This window comes from Gadus morhua, chromosome 6 (genome assembly GCF_902167405.1).
Source record: "Gadus morhua chromosome 6, gadMor3.0, whole genome shotgun sequence".
NCBI classification, from domain to species: Eukaryota; Metazoa; Chordata; class Actinopteri; order Gadiformes; family Gadidae; genus Gadus; species Gadus morhua.
The window spans coordinates 22830566-22850514 of NC_044053.1; the positions used below are offsets into that span (position 1 = coordinate 22830566).

Sequence of the window (19949 nt, forward strand, 5' to 3'; positions counted from 1 at the left end):
GTGTGTCTTTGTGTGTGTGTGCCTATCTACTATCCATTTGTCTCTCTATCTTTCTATTTTTTATCTCTCTTTATATCTGTGACTTCAATGGGAATAACTGAGTGCGTATCGTAAAGGCTAACAGGCTTCAGTAACGTGTTCACAACCGTAGCGTGAAACGCGCTCACCCAACCAGCATGCTTGCATGACATGCTTTTATATCCAAGTTCTAACAAAGCCACAGTTACTAATTTTACCAGGATGCTACTCAAAATCATTATTATAACGTTGTGTTCCTCACATTTCGGAGGACAGCTGCAGGATACAGCAACTGAGTGTCTGAGTGTTGTGACTCAATGCCAGGTGATGCTTCTGTAAGCTGCGCCATGTGGGATGCCAGAGGTCGGCTGTCAGTCACTCAGTTCGCTTTTTAGGCTCATGTTATGGAGAAATGTCAAATAAATATTCTACATTTATTTCAACTAGAACTATCGATATATCAACTAGATATTCTAGATATATTTTAACTCGAACTATCGATCTTTCAACTAGTTATTCTAGAAACATTTCAAGTAGAATTCGCAGTACGTCAACTAGATATTCGAGCAATATTTTAACTAGAACAAGCAGTACCTTAACTAGATTTAATAGATATTTTTTAACTGGAACTAGTACGTCAATTAGATATACTAGATATATTTGACCAAGAACTAGCGATATGTCAAATGGATATTCTAGAAATATGTCAACGAGAGCTGTTTCTACTAGAAATAGGGAATTTATTTCACCCAAATATGCTATATATATTTCAGCTCTATTTTGACCAGAACTTGAAATATTTCAACAAGCAATATTTCAACAAACAAAATATACAAAAATGGATTAGCAATATTTTCAATAGTACTTGAGATATTTCAACAAACGAGGGATGTGCAAATATAATTACAGCCATTGCAGGGGGTCTAAAGACATCTCATCTGAAATATATTTGACATTCCAATGGAACTAGCAATATTAGGAGCTTGTCTAACAGATCAGACAACTCTGCAGGTGGAATGGTGCTTTCGCTTTAATTATTGATTATCGTTAAACATAATGTCATAGAAGAATTCATTAAATATTCAGTCTTTACAAAAAGGTTAGGCAGTTACTCAGTAGTTGATGGATGAAACTTGTTTTATTAACATTTCTTACAGGAATACAAACCGCCACACATGACTTTTGACGGGTTAGACAATGGAAAAAATATTTTTTATTGCCATGCAGGTATCTTTGCCGATTTAGTATGGAAAATGTCTCATTACGTTACATTGTTTCATTTTGAATTAACTTAATGATAATTTTTTTCACCTCATTTGTTTTGGGCCATCATGTGTTTGGCTTGTGGCCGGTTGAGCCTGACTCTCTCTCAGCGTCTCACAATGGCTCATGAGACCTGTGTGTGTGTGTTTATGTGTGCAGGTGTGTAATGCACCAGGTGTCCTACGGTAGCCAGGATTCTTTGCTAAGCACTGGGTGTGTGTCTTCACTAGAACTGAAAATGGAGCAAACTGTCGTTATCAAGCCAGTCCACTCTTCCCTGCTGGGCCAGGAGTACTGCTTCGAGGTAACACACACACACACACGTACATACACGCACACGTACATACACGCACACGTACACACACACACGTACACACACACACACACACACACACACACACACACACACACACACACACACACACACACACACACACACACACACACACACACTCATACGCACTACATATTTGTATTTTGAGATGGGTTTTTTCAAAACAGCTAAGCACATATGATTTGGTACGACAAAACCACCTGGCTATACTCCAACTTGTAACTGGATCCCCGAACACTGATTCTCTCTCCATCCCTATCGTTTACCTTCTGTTTCAAAAGTCCTTATTAACCCAGCGGCGAAATCTGCCATTTGGGTCGGTAAACCTTCTAGAATATTTGAGAACCCAACATAAATGCATTGTAACTTCACCTGGGTAGACATATGTAATGCAGAACCGAATAGCACTTTGAGTTGCCATGGTTTCCAAAGATTTGAGAAGGTTTACTCACCCAACTGACAAATATGGCCGCTGGGTGAATACGGTTTAAACCCTTTGCCTTCACAGTTCACTGAGCCCAATGCAGCTCAAAGACATGTGGATCCTAGCAGGAAGGATACCTTTTCAAGAGACATCTGAGCTGGGAGTCTGATCCCCACTCTCTGTTCCCCAGGTCACCACCACCACGGGCACCAAGTGCTTCTCATGCCGCTCGGCCGCCGAGAGAGAGAAGTGGATGGAGAACCTGCGGCGGGCGGTCCACCCCAACAAGGACAACAGCCGGCGGCTGGAGAACGTCCTGACCGCCTGGCTGGTGGAGGCTAAGGACCTGCCTGCCAAGAAGAGGTAGGCCGCAAACCTGCCTGAAACCTGCTGATTGCTCAGCGGTTCTGGTTGTTGATTCAGCGTCTGCTTTAACTTTGGAACTCGGCTTCAATTGTGTTGCTTGTTATGCTGCATTAATGGCCGTCCTTAATGGCACCCGTTGCACTAGCAGCATTATTACAGTTACATTTATTTAGCTGACGCTTTCGTACAAAGTCGACTTACAATGAGTGAATTCAACCATGAAGGTACAATCCAGAAAGTGCAAGAATCATGCAAAACGAATCAAATGTGTACATTGCTTTAAAGGGAACATATTATGAAAACAACACTTTCCCTGGGATTTGTGGAGTTGTTTTGGGTCTCTGGTGCTCCCACACGCATACAAACTTTGAAAAAAGTCCGTACATGTTTTTCTGAGTGAGATATGTATTTCTGAAAGTACCAAGTCTACAGTTACCAAACGAGCAAGTCCGTTTCGGCGCCCCCTCCTACGTAGGAAGGGGGCACACTCGAATATTACCTCCCACTTCCCCACTCCCCTCCAATCAGAGCATAGCTACGATTTTGTGGACCAGCGGACGAGCAGCTCCGGTGGGGGGAACTCGGCGGCAGCCCTGCAGCTCAGCTCCGGGAGTACAATCCCTCTTTCACTGCCGCCGAGTTCCCCCCGCTGGAGCTGCCGGACTGCCGCCGAGCTCCCCCCGCTGGAGCTGCCGCCGAAGCTTCGGTGGAAGTCCGGAGCAGGCGACATGGAGGAGAAAGGGACTGTACTCCCAGAGCTGAGCTGCCGGACTGCCTCCGTCCGGCCGCTGCCAAAGCTTCGGGACAGTCCGGCAGCTCCGGCAGTGTACTCCGGGAGCTAAACTGCCGCCGAGCTGGCAGTTCCGGCGCGGGGAGCTCGGCGGCAGTCCGGCAGCTCAGCTCCCGGAGTACAATCCCTTTCTCCTCCATGTCGCGGTTCATGGACCTCAGAGAGTCAAGGCCAAAGTTCCTTCCCCCAATTCTTCTCAACCATGGCCGAGATATCCCCCACTACGAGTCTTCACTTGTTGTGGAAGTACCAGAGACATCAGACGCAGTCTTTATGATTCATAATATCATCCGAGGCGCACATAGCTTTTGGCCGTGATATTAGATATATTATTATATAAATACCCATATATAATATTATTATTATTTTATTATATGATATAGATATAGAGCTCCAGGAGTCGGCAAACGGCAACAATCCCTTCTCCTCCATGCTGTGGTCAGTCTGACAGCTCATTGGTCAATGGGCAGCAGCTCATTTGCATTAAAGCTACAGACACTAGAAACAACGCATTTTGAAGGGACTGAAGCAGAGGGGAACAGCGGTAGACACGATTTTTTTCCTAAAAGACATTTCCAGCAAACAGATTCAAAAACATGTTTTCTGGAACTCAAATACTATGTTAACTTGTTGGGAAAACACCATAATATGTCTCCTTTAAGTGCTCCCTTTTAGAAACAAGAGATCCATCCCTTGCGGGAGGGATCCCTCGCTCTGTGATTCTTCCCAGAAATAAGGACAACGTCATTATATTAGAAGTGTTAGTATTGGGACACCCCCATTAGACTAGAAGTATTAGTATTGGAACACCACCATTATGCTAGAAGTATTAGTATTGGGACACCACCAATATACAAGAAGTATTAGTATTGGGACACCACCAATAAACAAGAAGTATTAGTATTGGGACACCACGATTAGACTAGAAGTATTAGTAGTGGGACACCACCAATATACTAGAAGTATGGGGACGCCACCGTTAGACTAGTAGTAGTCGTTTTGGGACCCTAGCATTAGACTAGTACGTGGCCTTTCCAATATGGCGGCGATGTTGACGTTTTGCAGCAATGTGACGTCTACGTAGATATGTCTGTGTCTGTGTTAAAGGTCTATTACCATTGACACATGTATGGCCTATATGATGAACAAATCCCCATGTGTAAATGTAAGATTTGAGAGGTCCCTACAAACAGCCAATCAGTGTTCACCCCTCTAGTGCTTCATAGTTCCACGTGCCTGTTCATTTAGAGTCTGTCTAACAGCGACCGCATACAATAGTACACAGTAGTCGGGACAGAGTGAGGATAGCAGATTCTTTTTCATCCGTGAAGGGGAGGCAGGGATGGTTGCCGTGGTGACGGTTTCCATGACGACAGAACGTGTGTGTTTCCAGGTACTTCTGCGAGCTGTGTCTGGACGACAGCCTGTACGCCCGGACCTCCTGCAAGCTGAAGACGGACAACGTGTTCTGGGGCGAGCGCTTCGACTTCTCCAGCCTTCCCTCGGTGGGCTCGCTGACCGTGCATCTCTACAAGGAGACAGACAGGAAGAGGAAGAAGGACAAGAATAGCTACGTGGGGCTGGTCAACATCCCTGTTGCCACGGTGACCGGCAGACAGCTGGTGGAGAAGTGGTACTCCGTGAGCACGCCCAGCACCAGCCGAGGTAGGGTTGTGTGTGTGTGTGTGTGTGTGTGTGTGTGTGTGTGTGTGTGTGTGTTGTGTGTAGCACCAGGGTTTGAGTGGGTATGTGTGTGTGTGTGTGTGTGTGTGTGTGTGTGTGAGTGTTTGTGTGGGTGTGTGGCTATGTGTGTGTGTTTGTGTGTGGGTGTGTGTGCGTGCCGCATTGGGCACGCACACACAAAGCAATATTATGATATGAAAATCTTTATATCACAGTTAATTCGGCAATTTTATGACTATGAATAAAACATTAATAGTAAAATGCACATTGTGTTCAGGTAAATCCTCGGGCCCCACGGTGCGCATCAAGGCCCGCTACCAGAGCATCATCATCCTGCCCATGGAGCAGTACAAGGAGTTCGCTGAGTGGATCAGTTCAAACTACCTGCTGCTGTGCAGCGCACTGGAGGCCTCCATCAGCCTGCGCGCCAAGGAGGAGCTCGCCGCCGCGCTGGTCCACATCCTCCACAGCACCGGGAAGGCTAAGGTCTGCTCTTCGTACACAGACACTACACTGCATAACACTACTGAGACCCTGGGTTACACCAGACCTCACCGTAACCGTACTGAGACCCTGGGTTACATCAGACCTCACCGTAACACTACTGAGACCCTGGGTTACACCAGACCTCACCGTAACCGTACTGAGACCCTGGGTTACACCAGACCTCACCGTAACACTACTGAGACCCTGGGTTACACCAGACCTCACCGTAACACTACTGAGACCCTGGGTTACACCAGACCTCACCGTAACACTACTGAGACACTGGGTTACACCAGTCCTCACCGTAACACTACTGAGACACTGGGTTACACCAGTCCTCACCGTAACACTACTGAGACCCTGGGTTACACCAGACCTCACCGTAACACTACTGAGACCCTGGGTTAAACCAGACCTCACCGTAACACTACTGAGACCCTGGGTTACACCAGACCTCACCGTAACACTACTGAGACCCTGGGTTAAACCAGACCTCACCGTAACACTACTGAGACCCTGGGTTACACCAGACCTCACCGTAACACTACTGAGACCCTGGGTTACACCAGACCTCACCCTAACTCCATATAGGCCTACGCTACACTGCATGGGGACCGCCTTCCATTCAGACATAACGCCACTCCGACATTGACGTCTAATTGTCATAATGGCTGCACTTCCATTGTTTTCAAACGTCCCACCACACCGACAATTTTTGTTTCCATGATCGGAGTGGCGGTACTTTACTTATTTTCAAACGTCCCGCCATTCCGACATGAGGTCAAATTGCAAATTGCATCACTATAATCATTGTACTTTAATTTGCCTAATTAATATTATTATGATTATTTCTTTGTTGAATGCGCTATAGTTTCCTACACTGGCATTCTTCCTTGGTGATTGGGACAGTCCCGATTTTGAGTTGCGTGCCCCGAGTGCAGCTAAAGCCTGTCGGGACGCTATAAAGTCCTGGTATCCATCATCCACTATGAAATGTCCCCTTCTGTCCGCGATTACATAGTCAACGTAGTCTTATTGTAGCCCGATCATTAGCTAAAAAACATATAGAAAGATTAAAGCATCCAGCATGTGATTTCATCAACGTGAGATACGCAACGGGGATAATCGCACGGTGGAATGCTGCGCGATTTAATCTTCCCAGTGGAAAGCGCTCATCCACTGGGCGCCTGGGCGGACGAGCGCTGGCCGGAGATGTTCGCTCATTTCAGAAGTAGGGAGATTACAAGACAAAAATAAATGTATAATTTGACGTGTGCTGCCTGGCACTAAGGTTCCGGTTGAACTGATCTTTATTCCATCATGAACAATGCTTGAACTGACGAGATGAACCTCACCGTTCCCACCTTAACGTCGTTGCTTAGTTATCACACGAGCCAGTTTGATGACAACTGTCCACAATTCCACAGCAGCAGGCTGTCAGAAAAACAAATTGATTTTGGAGCAAATTCACTCCTACAAATATGTGTATTCTAATTTGAAGAGCGTTTGTCTCTGTGTTGAGGTCATGTTTTCGGAGCTCTACGAGGTTGACGTCTTACATACACACACAATGAAAAACACACCGGAGCCGACGTCTCGGCCCGGCCATGAACACACCGGAGCGGACGTCTTTGACCGGTCGTGAGTACATGGAAAAGTTCATGAATGAACCCGTACACAACGCTGGCAACGTGATGTCGGGATGTATAAAGAAGACGATGACGGTTGTTTAACCTCTTCGTCCTAGCGGAGTTTTTTGACTTAATGTAGTTGCCTTTTGCCAAGATTAAAAGGCCACTATAGGAGCGGGGTAGTAGACGACGCGCAATCCAAAGTACAAAGTAGGCAATCCGATCCGAAGTTCAATCAAAAATGCTTTATTAGATAAAGCTTCAAACAAAATGATTCTTCTTGCTAACTATACTTATTTGCCAACATTTGCGAATATTGTTTGCGATTGTTTGCGGTCAAAAAACTGTGCCGCTTCCCCGTCTAACTCTCGTTTCTGTTTCAGTCCCGCAGGTGAATTAAATCCCTTTAATTAGCTGAATGACTGCGACAATATAACTGACCTACTGGGGGAGACAGAATACAAACTCAAATTAACCATAGATATATAAATTATTAATGTTTCCATTTCATTATTGCCATACTTCCGTTATGGCTCCAACACACACACACACACACACACACACACACACACACACACACACACACACACACACACACACACACACACACACACACACACACACACACACACACACACACACACACACACACACACACAGCACAGGGGGGGGTACGTATCGTGAACCTACGGGCTTCAGTGGGGGTTTCATTCCGTCTGCGCACGGCACCTTCTCAACGAGCCGGTGTGCGCCTGCAGCCAGAGGGGGCGCCAAAATACCTATTCCCAACACAATGTTATGTAGTACTTCATTGATAACCGCTACGCAGCGCGATTTCTTTTTTACTGCTCGTGGCGCCCCCCATGTGACTTGGCACCCCCCACAAATATGCCGCCCCGGGCGGCTGCCTGGTTCGCCCGTACCTAAAACCGCCACACACACACACACACACACACACACACACACACACACACACACACACACACACACACACACACACACACACACACACACACACACACACACACACACACACACACACACACACGCACACACACACACACACACGAGGATCCGGCCCACGAGAGAATATTTACTGGCCCTTTTAGTGGTGGAAACCTATAGGTCAAAAGGTCGGGGGATATTGTATAACAGTCTATGTTTAACGGATTTCCCTTCTATGGGCAAAAACGGTTGGTTTATTTTTATTGATCCCCTTCGAGAATTTGTGTGGAAGGGGTTGGCCTGGGGCGGGCTATATTCTCGCCTTTCTCCTTTAAAGACCATTGTATTGCCTTTATGCGATATGAAGTTAACTAAATTTTATGCAATAACATATGAAGTCAACTAATAATTTAGTTCAAATGTTTGTCCAATCCACTCCAATAGTGGTCCTGCATTGAGTTTAAATCCAACTCTAACGAATAAATGGTCCAGTTTTAAGTTTCAAATAATATTGATATTCCCAGGGCATGTTAAATAAGTGCACCCCCCGATGCAGTCGTATGAAATGGGTTATTTCTTACATCGTCCCAACCAAAATTTCGAATTAATCACACACATTTGAACAAATATTTATGTTGACCAAATGTTGACCTGAAGTCGGCGCCACTGATTGATAGAGGAGTTAGGGTGAGGTAGACCTCTCCCTAACTCCTTAGCACATAGACACTACACTGCATAACACTATTTAGACCCAGGTTTACACTATACGTCAAAACAACAGTACATAGAACCTGGGTTGTACTAGACCTCACTGTAACTCCTTAGTACATAGACCCAGGCTGGTTTAAACTAGACCTCACTGTAACTCCTTAGTACATAGACCCAGGCTGGTTTAAACTAGACCTCAATGTAACTCCTTAGTACATAGACCCAGGCTGGTTTAAACTAGACCTCACTGTAACTCCTTAGTACATAGACCCAGGCTGGTTTAAACTAGACTTCAATGTAACTCCTTAGTACATAGACCCAGGCTGGTTTAAACTAGACCTCAATGTAACTCCTTAGTACATAGACCCAGGCTGGTTTAAACTAGACCTCAATGTAACTCCTTAGTACATAGACCCAGGCTGGTTTAAACTAGACCTCAATGTAACTCTTTAGTACATAGACCCAGGCTGGTTTAAAGTAGACCTCAATGTAACTCCTTAGTACATAGACCCAGGCTGGTTTAAACTAGACCTCAATGTAACTCTTTAGTACATAGACCCAGGCTGGTTTAAAGTAGACCTCAATGTAACTCCTTAGTACATAGATCCAGGCTGGTTTAAACTAGACCTCACTTCAACTCTTTATCGTACATACTAGATGTCACCATTAGTAGTAAATAGTACAAACTATACTAGTGCCTAGCTGTATGTGCTAAACCACCAAGTTTTTAACCATAACCATAACAAGTACTTACTAGACCGACCCATAACTAGTACATAAATACAATCACTTTAAGTACACATAAAAAAAGCAACATAATCCTGCCCCAAAACACTAACTAGTACATACGAGACCAAACCATAATCCTGCCCTTTTAAGAAAGGTCAAGGTCCATATTACTTGGTTCAGGGACTCCGCAGTACACAGACAGGTTGAACACACAGATGTTTCACTGACAAACTGCTAACTAAACTACACCTACTCATTACTAAGCTTAACGACCGTACCTGACCACCATCTGAGCTGCGAATATCTCTGAATAGCTTATTATCTGTCCGGATATTTTAGGACTTCCTGACAGACCTGATGATGTCAGAGGTTGACCGTTGTCGTGACAACGATCAGCTGATCTTCAGAGAAAACACACTGGCGACCAAAAGCATCGAGGAGTATCTGAAACTGGTCGGGCAGAAGTACCTGCAGGATGCGCTGGGTAATCACACACACACGCAAGCACACCCACACAGAAAAACACACCGCAAGCACACACTCATGCACGCACTCATTCACGCACAAAAACACCCACCCACCCACGCACGCACACTCATTAGCACAAACACACATACACGCACACGCACACCAAATATGCAAAGTTCATGTATATACGTATACATAAATATACATAAATATGCATAATATAATCTCATGTATCTATAAATATGTGTATGTGTGTGTAGGGGAGTTCATCAAGGCTCTGTACGAGTCTGATGAGAACTGCGAGGTGGATCCGGCACGCTGTGTGACCTCTGACCTCCCCGAGCACCAGGCCAACCTGAGGATGTGCTGCGAGGTGGCCTTCTGCAAGATCCTCGAGTCCTACAGGTACGCACAGGCACACACAAACACACACACACACACACACACACACACACACACACACACACACACACACACACACACACACACACACACACACACACACACACACACAACCCCCCCCCCCTCCCACACACACACACACACACACACACACACACACACACACACACACACACACACACACACACACATACACACACAACCCCCCCCCCCCCCTCACACACACACACACACACACACACACACACACACACACACACACACACACACACACACACACACACACACACACACACACACACACACACACACACACACACACACACACACACACACACACACACACAAACACACACACACATACACACACAACCCCCCCCCCCCCTCCCCCCCCACACACACACACACACACACACACAAGAATTCCACCTGTTTCAAATGGTCTTCATGCCTAATGTGTACGTGGGTGTTTTTTACAGAGTGTTCCCCAGGGAGCTGAAAGAGGTGTTTGCATCGTGGCGTCAGGAGTGTGGTAACCGGGGGCGACCGGACATCAGTGAGCGTCTGATCAGCGCGTCGCTGTTCCTGCGCTTCCTGTGTCCGGCTGTGATGTCGCCGTCTCTGTTTGAGCTGACCCAGGAGTACCCCGACGACCGGACCGCCCGCACGCTCACCCTCATAGCCAAGGTTACGCAGAACCTGGCCAACTTCAGCAAGTAAGAAACACATCTATCTACCTGTTAAAAGCACTTACATATATTTTTTATTAAACTTTATATCCTGAGAGTGTGTATTAATCGTAAAAATGAACACTACACCAAACTAATAAAGACACACACTCATTTGCTGAGATGAACGTGTCTCTTTTAATCAACACAATGACAAACTCCCATTTAAACCAATTAAAACATGAACCCTCACAGGAACAAACAGCAGGGGAATCCACAAAGAGATAGGATGAAGGGACTCATAAACATCCTAATATATGTGTGTTTTTTATGTGTATGCATGTGTGTGTGTGTGTGTGTGTGTGTGTGTGTGTGTGTGTGTGTGTGTGTGTGTGTGTGTAAATGTTTGTATGCTGTGTGTGTGCGTGTGTTTTTGTGTGTGTGGGTGTGTGTGTGTGTTATTGTTTGTATGCTGTGTGTGTGTTTTTGTGTGTGTGTGTGTGTGTGTGTGTGTGTGTGTGTGTGTGTGTGTGTGTGTGTGTGTGTGTGTGTGTGTGTGTGTGTGTCTGTGTATGTACGTATGTATGTACTGTATAATTAATGGATTGCATCCTCTGTGTTTTCCGCAGGTTCGGCAACAAGGAGGAGTACATGCTGTTCATGAACGACTTTGTGGAGCGTGAGTGGAGCAACATGCAACGCTTCCTGCAGGAGATCTCCCACCCCGACAGCCTGTCCCACACGGCTGGCTTCGACGGATACATCGACCTGGGCCGGGAGCTGTCCACCCTCCACACCCTGCTCATAGAGCTGGACCAGGTACCCACAGCTGGACTCATTGACACACGTGGTCCTATCGTTAACATCGGCCTTAAACCTGTATAAATACATAGCTCAATTCGCTAGCATCTCTGTTCAACCCCAGGCTCTCCATCTACTGCTGACATCTGGGTTAAACCTGGATGAATACGGATTCAGAGAACCAGAGTACATTCTTAATCCCACACGAAATTGATTGTCGCTATTGACTTTCTCTCGATGGAAAGAATAAATATTATACCAGTAAAATACACGTAGCAATAGAAACAATAAATACAATTAGGAATAAACAGGTGAAAAATAGGAAAGATGCATTTATGCACAAAAATAGTAGCTTTTAGTGCAGTGGATTAGATGCTGCATACTCTGTCTCCCTTAACTTCTGCATGAAGTTATTTCAAGCTTTAGGTCTGCGTTCCTTGAAATGCTTTAAAGATAATGTGGCTCATTTAGAAATGAAACCAGAGTTTTAAAATAGACATACATCTGTAAAGAGGTCTAGCAGACGCTTCTCTCTGATTCTAATAATACATTAAGCTTCTCCGCACATCAGTTCTACCTGTCCACCTTCTACAACATCAAACATCCCCAAATACCACCATGAAAGACACCCATTGTCTTCTATCCGCTGTAAATAGACACAGCGTGTTCAGCCTTCAAGATAATCCATCCCGTCTTTGTTGAGAATGATAATATTGCTGTCTGCCAACAGCAGTCTTCAGTTGAATCAATCAAATTGTTTAAACGTTATAATTATTCCGGTACCAGTGTCCCGAACATTAACCCTTTGGATTCTGTAGAATGGACAAATAAGTGGGGAATGTTTTATCTTCACGGTGTTCACATGTATTGATTACTGTGTGTGTGTGTGTGTGTGTGTGTGTGTGTGTGTGTGTGTGTGTGTGTGTGTGTGTGTGTGTGTGTGTGTGTGTGTGTGTGTGTCTGAGTGTGCATGTGTCTGTACGTGTGTGTGCATGTGTATATATGTGTGTATGTTCGTTTGTGTGTTTATGTGGATGTCCTTGTGTTTGTGCGTGTATGTGTGTGTTCGTGTGTGTGTGTGTGTGTGTGCGTGTGTGTGTGCGTCCCTCCAGGCGTGTCTGGCTAAGCTAGGTCCGCTGCCTCGTATCCTGAGGGAAGTCTCTTCAGCGCTCGCTAACCCAGGGGGGCTGGTCCACCCGGGGGGTCTAGTCCACCCAGGGGGGCTGGTCCACCCGGGGGGTCTTGTCCACCCAGGAGGATTGGTTCACCCAGGGGGGCTTGTCCACCCCCACCCAGGGGGCGGGGCCCACGCAGGGGGCTCGGTCAACCCGGGCGCAGGCTATCCAATGAGCTGCGCGGAGTCCCAGCGCGTGGTGTCGCCGCCACCGCTGTCCCCGCCCCTCTCTCCCCCCCTGGCGGGCTGCAACCTGTCCCGGGGCCTACAGGGCAGCGTGGGGGCCGACACCAGGTGAGCCCGATACCCCCCCCCCCCGCCTCCTCTCCTGACCCTCACCTTAAGGTCACACGGCCTAGCTTAACGGAAACTTACCTGGGCTCATAACATTAAAAACAGATTGGGATAAGTACATGTATTGTTCTGCACTGATTACGATTTCCTAAGCTTTGATCACATGATCATGTCCATCTGCTTGGACAAAGTGTATCACTGACCTACCCTGAGCGTAGTGGACAGCTCGGGTTCTCCTCATCCACAATGAGGACCAATCAGATTTGTTTAAAAACCAACAGAGTCTAAAATTCAATGACTTCCTTTGTTTGCTAAATCTAACTTCATGAGTAGGAAGGGCTGAACTCTCGTCCGTCTGGCTATAGTCTGAACGCCCAACCTTTTATTAGCGTTTGACCTGACACTCATCATCTGTTGTTGATGTTGAATCTATTCACATGTGCAGTTAATTTTTTTTGTGTGTGTGTGTGTGTGTGTGTGTGTGTGTGTGTGTGTGTGTGTGTGTGTGTGTGTGTGTGTGTGTGTGTGTGTGTGTGTGTGTGTGTGTGTGTGTGTGTGTGTGTGCTTGTGTAGTTTGGTAGACTTCACCAGGCTTCCATCTCCAACTCCAGAGAACAAAGACTTGTTCTTTGTTACCAAAGGATCCAGTCTTCAGCCCGCAACCGGTAAGTCCTTCTTCTAGAAGCCTTAACCCTTAACCAACCCTAAACACTATCACCCTTAACCCTTACCCAGTCCTAAACACCATCACCCTTAACCCTTAAACAACCCTAAACACCATCACCCTTAACCCTTAAACAACCCTAAAGACAATCACCCTTAACCCCTACCACAGACCTCAACCTTTATGAAGTCTGACTCCTCTGTCCCTAGATCCTGGCTCATCTATCACTTAACTCCCAACCGTGAGCCCATGACTCCATGACCCCATGACCCCATGACCCCATGACCCCATGACCCCATCCCCCTGAGTGTAGAGTGATTGCCCTTCATATATGTAATGTGAATACTGCATGTTCACCATGTGATACCTCTCCAGGCCTGCAGGGCTCTCCGGCCGCCAGCTCTTCCTACTCCGAAGCCAATGAGAACGAAGCAGGACCGGAGTTAGCCAATGACCGGAGGGAGGCCCCCGAGCTGACCAATGAGAGCCGGAGTCTGTCTCTGGTCGACCTGCAGGACTCGTCCCCCAGTGACGGGGTCGACGACGGCCAATGGCAGCGCAGGACCGGGCTCCTTCCCCTCTCCTTCCAGAACCCTGTGTATCACATGACCAGCACGTCACCGAGGCAACCGCAGCAGACCGACGTCACGCCCTCCGATGGCTCTGCCGGTTCCCATGGCAATCCCGAGGAGAGGACCACGATGGGGACCAAGCCGGCGTTCCTTACCCAGATGTCTGTGGGCCTGGGCGGGGGCGAGAGAGGGGAGAGAGTGGAGAGAGTCGAGAGGGGAGAGAGAGGAGAGAGAGGAGATCGCATGTCAGCTCTGTCCAGCAGCAGCAGTGGAGAGGAGTATTCACGCCGACAGATGTCACTGAACGATCCTCCACACGGCAACACACCTGGTGAGAATGCCTGTTCTCTAGCCGTCCCTCCTCTCTCCTTGTTCTGCTCCAAGTGGTCTCTCCTCTCTCCTTGTTATGCTCATAGTGATCTCTCCTCTCCAAATGGTCTCTCCTCTCTCCTTGTTGTTCTCCTCGTAGTGTCCTCTCTCCTCTCTTGGTACACATACAGCAGTTCTCTGACCTCATTGTGCATGTCTTGTGTGCTTGATTCCAGTGGCTCCCATCGGCCCTCGTCAGAACTCAGTGGGTCCCTCTACCGGACCCCAAAGGCGCATAGACCAGCCGCCCCCGCCCTCCTCGGCCCCCCCATGTCCCCCCCGCGGCCGGACCCCCCCCACCATCCTCACCAGCGGCACCTCGGCCTACCCTCCCCGGCCCGCGTCTGGCAGCATGATGTCATCCAGTCCCGATTGGCCCAGCAGCGGCCAATCCCGCCTGAGGCAGACCTCGTCCTCCTCCAAAGGGGACAGCCCTGAGAAACTGCGGCCTGTAACCAAGGTAACCAGCATGATGGGTTCATGACCCGATGCTGTAAGCTAGCCTTGAATTAAAAAGGGCGTCATAGGTCAGATCAAAAGGTGAAATGATCATGCTGCGCAAAACAAGGTGTAGTAACGCAAAACCCTTTGTGTGTGTGTGTGTGTGTACCTCTGTGCACGTGCGCTTGTCTGTGTGCTGTGCACGTGCGCTTGTGTTCTGTGTTTTGTGTATGTGCATCGTCTCTGTGTGTGTGTGTATATGCACTAGGCCCCGTCCCCAGTAAACCCGGGTGCACTGGACCGTACTGCTGCCTGGCTGCTTAATATGAACTCTGGCGCCCCCTATGGAGAGACTGAGGATGACGAGTCCCTCAGTGAAAAGGTAGCAGACCGGTTTCCTTCACATCGACGGACACGAATGAGAAAGGCATGCTTCACATGATGAACAAGTCTTGACAATCATCATGATCATGTTAACATATTGATAGTAAAATAAGTTAATGTCCCGCCTGTTGTAGCTGTAAATAGATCTGTATGAACTGCTGGACTTGATTCAGTCTTTAAGAAGCACTGAAAGCTTCCTATCCATATGATTGTCATTGCAAGAAGTTCTTCAAGTGAAGGTTTACTCGGTTTCACCACTTTGATTTCCTAACCTGTGTTCCTTACATGTGGATGACCTGGGGTTTTATTTGAGTGCCTCAGTGCTCTTTGCAGGATTACACTGGGCTCATTCCATGTTGTCTGTGTGTGTGTGTGTGTGTGTGTGTGTGTGTTTGTGTGTGTGTTTGTGTGTGTGTGTGTGTGTGTGTGTGTGTGTGTGTGTGTGTGTGTGTGTGTGTGTGTGTGTGTGTGTGTGTGTGTGTGTGTGTGTGTGTGTGTGTGTGTGTGTGTGTGTGCAGTACCAGCAGGAGATCGCCATGCTCCAGGAGAGGTTACGTGTTGCAGGGATGCGGCAGGAAGAATGTGAGGCCAGATTGATGCTCCAGGACCAGCACAACCAGAGGATGTTACAGGAGTACCAGGTGCACATATCACCTATCTCTACTTACAGCCACCTATGTTAACCTTGTTACAGGAGTACCAGGTACACAAATCACCTATATCTACTTATAGTCACCTATGTTAACCTTGTTACAGGAGTACTAGGTGCACATATCATCTATATATATTTATAGTCCCCTATTTCAAAGGCGAAATTAATAGTGGGGAATAGCCCACCAGATCGAAAGTCAAGGGGGCTATTCCCCACTATTCATGGAGCCTGAGGTGAATAATTGTTTTAGTATACACTACACGTGAACAATACAAAAAAAACCCCGATAGCACTTTTTGCCGGGATTTATTGTTTTTTATTAGCAGTTTATTTGTTTTTATTAGCCTGACGAGACGACGGTCACGCAATATCCCGAGTTTGAGATCTCAATCATGGGATATTGCCTGATATCCCGAGATATCGGGGAAACTTCTTCGGCAATGTTCATGGAATGACTAAACTTTATTGGCATTTGTGGTATGTGGTAATTAATTTTTTTCATATAACCAATCAAATTTTGCCATCTTAGGAGGTTCACGTGTAGCATATAGGCTACTATTCACTGATGTTAACATATATGTACATTTATCATTCACACATGTTATTTGTTGCCATACAACCTTGTTACAGAAATACCAGGTGGATATCACCTACACTTTATTAGCATATATTGAGTAAGTGTAATGAGACTCACTATGTGGCTGGTGGTTCCAGGGGCATCATGCTAGCTAGTTGATAACTAAGTGTAATGAGACTCACTATGTGGCTGGTGGTTCCAGGGGCATCATGCTAGCTAAGTGATAACTAAGTGTAATGAGACTCAGTATGTGGCTGGTGGTTCCAGGGGCATCATGCTAGCTAAGTGATAACTAAGTGTAATGAGACTCGGTATGTGGCTGGTGGTTCCAGGCGAGGCTGGAGGACACGGAGAGCCGCCTGAGACGCCTTCAGGACGACAAGGATCTCCAGATGAACAGCATTATCAGCAGGTGTGTGTGTGCGCGCGTGCGTGTGTGTGTGTGTGTGTTTCAGGGGCTGTGAGGATGTTTGTGATGTTGACCTGTTGACCTGTGACATGTTGGTGTAATGTTGTGCGTCATGTGACCAGCAGTGTTTGTGTCACTGCAGGTTGATGACTGTGGAGGCTGAGCTGAAGAAGGACCACTCAGATATGCAGGCCGTGGTGGACTCGAAGCAGAAGATTATAGAAGCACAGGTTTGTTTCTGTCACTCTCTCTCTCTATGTCTACCTGTCTTTCAACTCTTTCTCACTGCATTTCCAGGTAACTCCATTTTGTTAGTTAATTATTACTTTTTTAGCGAAGCAACAAAAAAAGGCCCCTTGTCTGTCTAAAATATTCCTGTCTGCAATTCTGTAACTCCATGTGTGTGGTGGTCTCTGTCTGTGCCTCCAGGAGAAGAGAATAGCCAGTCTGGACGCGGCCAACAGCCGGCTGATGGCCGCGCTCACACAGCTGAAGGAGCGCTACACTGTGACGTCACAAAGGAACGGCCTGTCACCCAGCAACAGCTCCGCCCTGCAGATCACAGAGAACGGAGAATTCCGCAACTCAGGCAACTGCTGAGACACCCAATCAATCATCAGTGACCGGACGCCCCAAGCAACCGTTGAAGAATGAGCAATTCCAATTGGTCGACAACTGCTACTTTTCCGATAGATGCTGCATGAGAGAACGCGACGGAGATTAGAAGGGTTTCATGAACCGATGGACACTCACTCAGACTGTAGAGAAGGTATAAAAAGGATTACCGTAATCAACTTTGCTGTCATCTTACTTATTGTAAAGCTGTCAATCAAAAGTATTTTCCTACACTGTAACCACGGCGACTGCGAATGATTGGATGGCTAACAATACAGTCTGTCCTATAGCCTTGTGTCCCCCCCCTCCCCCCCGATGATTCCCTGTTTCCGTCCAAAACGTCCACTGTGGGTGTGAATCCAGGGCTTCCTGTGTTCTATGGTGATGACCCTCTGAATGGGAGCTGGTAGGTACTATACCAGGGACGAGCTGGTAGGTACTATACCAGGGACAGGGATGCTTTTCTTTTTTCATTTGCATCAAGGGGGAGGGATTATTATCAAACGTGTATCTGTAACTCCTGTGATTGGCAGCTGCCAAAGGGGCACTAGGCCTAGTGTGATGGTAGTGCTAGTGTGATGCCATCAACCACACCCCTTATCACTGTCCTGTTATGGTAACCCCGCCCCTGGCCTGCTCTCCTATTGGCTGCCCGCTGCTGTTGCTAGTTGCTATGTAAAGACTGTTCGGATGCAAGAAATAGTTTTGGGTGATGTTTTGGTTAAGGAAAGGAGGCAATCAGAACAATTTTGGCCACCGATATACTTACCCTGTCTTTGTAGGACTCTGGACTGTAGACTGTATCTCTGTGTCTGAAATGAGCGGGCAGGTTTCAGCCTTTGTTAGGATGTAAATGTTCTGCCTCAGACTTTATTGAACTTGTTTGAATCAGTTTCACTGACAATAAAAATATGAATGGATATAGGGAGTAATAACAAATATAGTAACAATTATATATATATTTATATATATATATATATATGTCTAGATATATATGTGTGTGTATATATATATATACATATATATATACATACATGCATACATATTGCCATCAGATCAAAAAAAAAAGTTTTTTGTATCGATGATACTTAAAGTATTGTTTAGGTATTGATGAAAAGTGTGTTTTTTTAATGATGAACTCCGTTTTTTGAACTGACTGTCAAGTGTATTTGACTATTTGTGAGTAGAGAGAGAGAGAGACTGCTTGCCAAAGGACTTCCCCATGGCCCTCATTGACCTTGTGGCCATCTTGGTTCTAACATTGCTCTTAATGCTAGCTGGACTGTGGAAACTCATGCGGAAGATGGCCGCTAGATGTTTAAGGTCTCAAGTTCTGCTCTCTCCGCTGTGTTGACTAGTTATAGCTGACTTAACTGTCAGGCTTCCTGAGATAACGTGTGTATTTTTACTCCGCAGTCAACCTGTATGCAAGACTCTGTAATTATACATGTAACTGTCATTCTGTATAAAGAACAGCTGCTCCAATGGAAAACCACAGCATCTATAAAAAGAAAAAACATAAAACGACTATATCAAACTGACTGATGGCCAAATAATAGCTCTTTTCAATGTATTAAAGATGTTTATTGATCATGGGGAAGAGATTTTCTGTAAAGATGAAATATGAATTGTTATAGTTTTAAGTGTCAATCAAAGTTTGAGTACGCAGCAGGAAAATATATCATCCCATCAGTTAATATGTTTCGTTGCATTTCATCTGAACCAGGGACTTCATCTATGAGACGCATCATCTTTAAACTGAAATGTATAACCAGCAAACTATTATGGAGGACCAAACCTGCCATAACTGCAAATGTATGGAGAAGTAATTGTATGTCTCAATAAATGCATAAAATATGTCTTGGAAAACATAGAAAGTAATATATATAAAGAAAAAAATAAATATTTATTTTCTTTCATGTTTACATTTATTTTTCTTGATTTGATTTTGAGATGATTTTTTTCCATACATAACGGGATGGCACATTTTACAGCCAAAGCTTGACTCCTATTGTTTCATTTTTAATGTTATTTTTTACTTATTACGTTGCATATATTAAGAGTTTTATATAAGCTAAACGT

General features: G+C 46.1%; 1 protein-coding gene across 4 annotated transcripts in view; it reads left to right on the forward strand.

Annotated features, from left to right (window-relative positions):
• The window catches only part of dab2ipa (DAB2 interacting protein a), a 27547-nt gene extending 7755 nt beyond the window's left edge, over positions 1 to 19792 (forward strand). For 2 of the 4 annotated variants that reach the window (XM_030359095.1, XM_030359097.1), the window contains 17 exons: positions 1441 to 1585; positions 2230 to 2402; positions 4589 to 4860; positions 5156 to 5364; positions 9717 to 9861; positions 10106 to 10250; positions 10727 to 10963; positions 11545 to 11734; positions 12829 to 13184; positions 13758 to 13849; positions 14224 to 14751; positions 14966 to 15249; positions 15499 to 15612; positions 16133 to 16255; positions 17176 to 17255; positions 17395 to 17482; positions 17682 to 19792. In XM_030359095.1, coding sequence (XP_030214955.1) covers positions 1441 to 1585; positions 2230 to 2402; positions 4589 to 4860; positions 5156 to 5364; positions 9717 to 9861; positions 10106 to 10250; positions 10727 to 10963; positions 11545 to 11734; positions 12829 to 13184; positions 13758 to 13849; positions 14224 to 14751; positions 14966 to 15249; positions 15499 to 15612; positions 16133 to 16255; positions 17176 to 17255; positions 17395 to 17482; positions 17682 to 17852 — 3352 coding nt within the window. In that variant the 3' untranslated portion in view covers positions 17853 to 19792. The remainder of the gene's footprint in view (positions 1 to 1440; positions 1586 to 2229; positions 2403 to 4588; positions 4861 to 5155; positions 5365 to 9716; positions 9862 to 10105; positions 10251 to 10726; positions 10964 to 11544; positions 11735 to 12828; positions 13185 to 13757; positions 13850 to 14223; positions 14752 to 14965; positions 15250 to 15498; positions 15613 to 16132; positions 16256 to 17175; positions 17256 to 17394; positions 17483 to 17681) is intronic. The other 2 variants (XM_030359098.1, XM_030359096.1) reach the window with 2 other exon arrangements.
• The last annotated feature ends 157 nt before the right edge of the window (positions 19793 to 19949 follow it).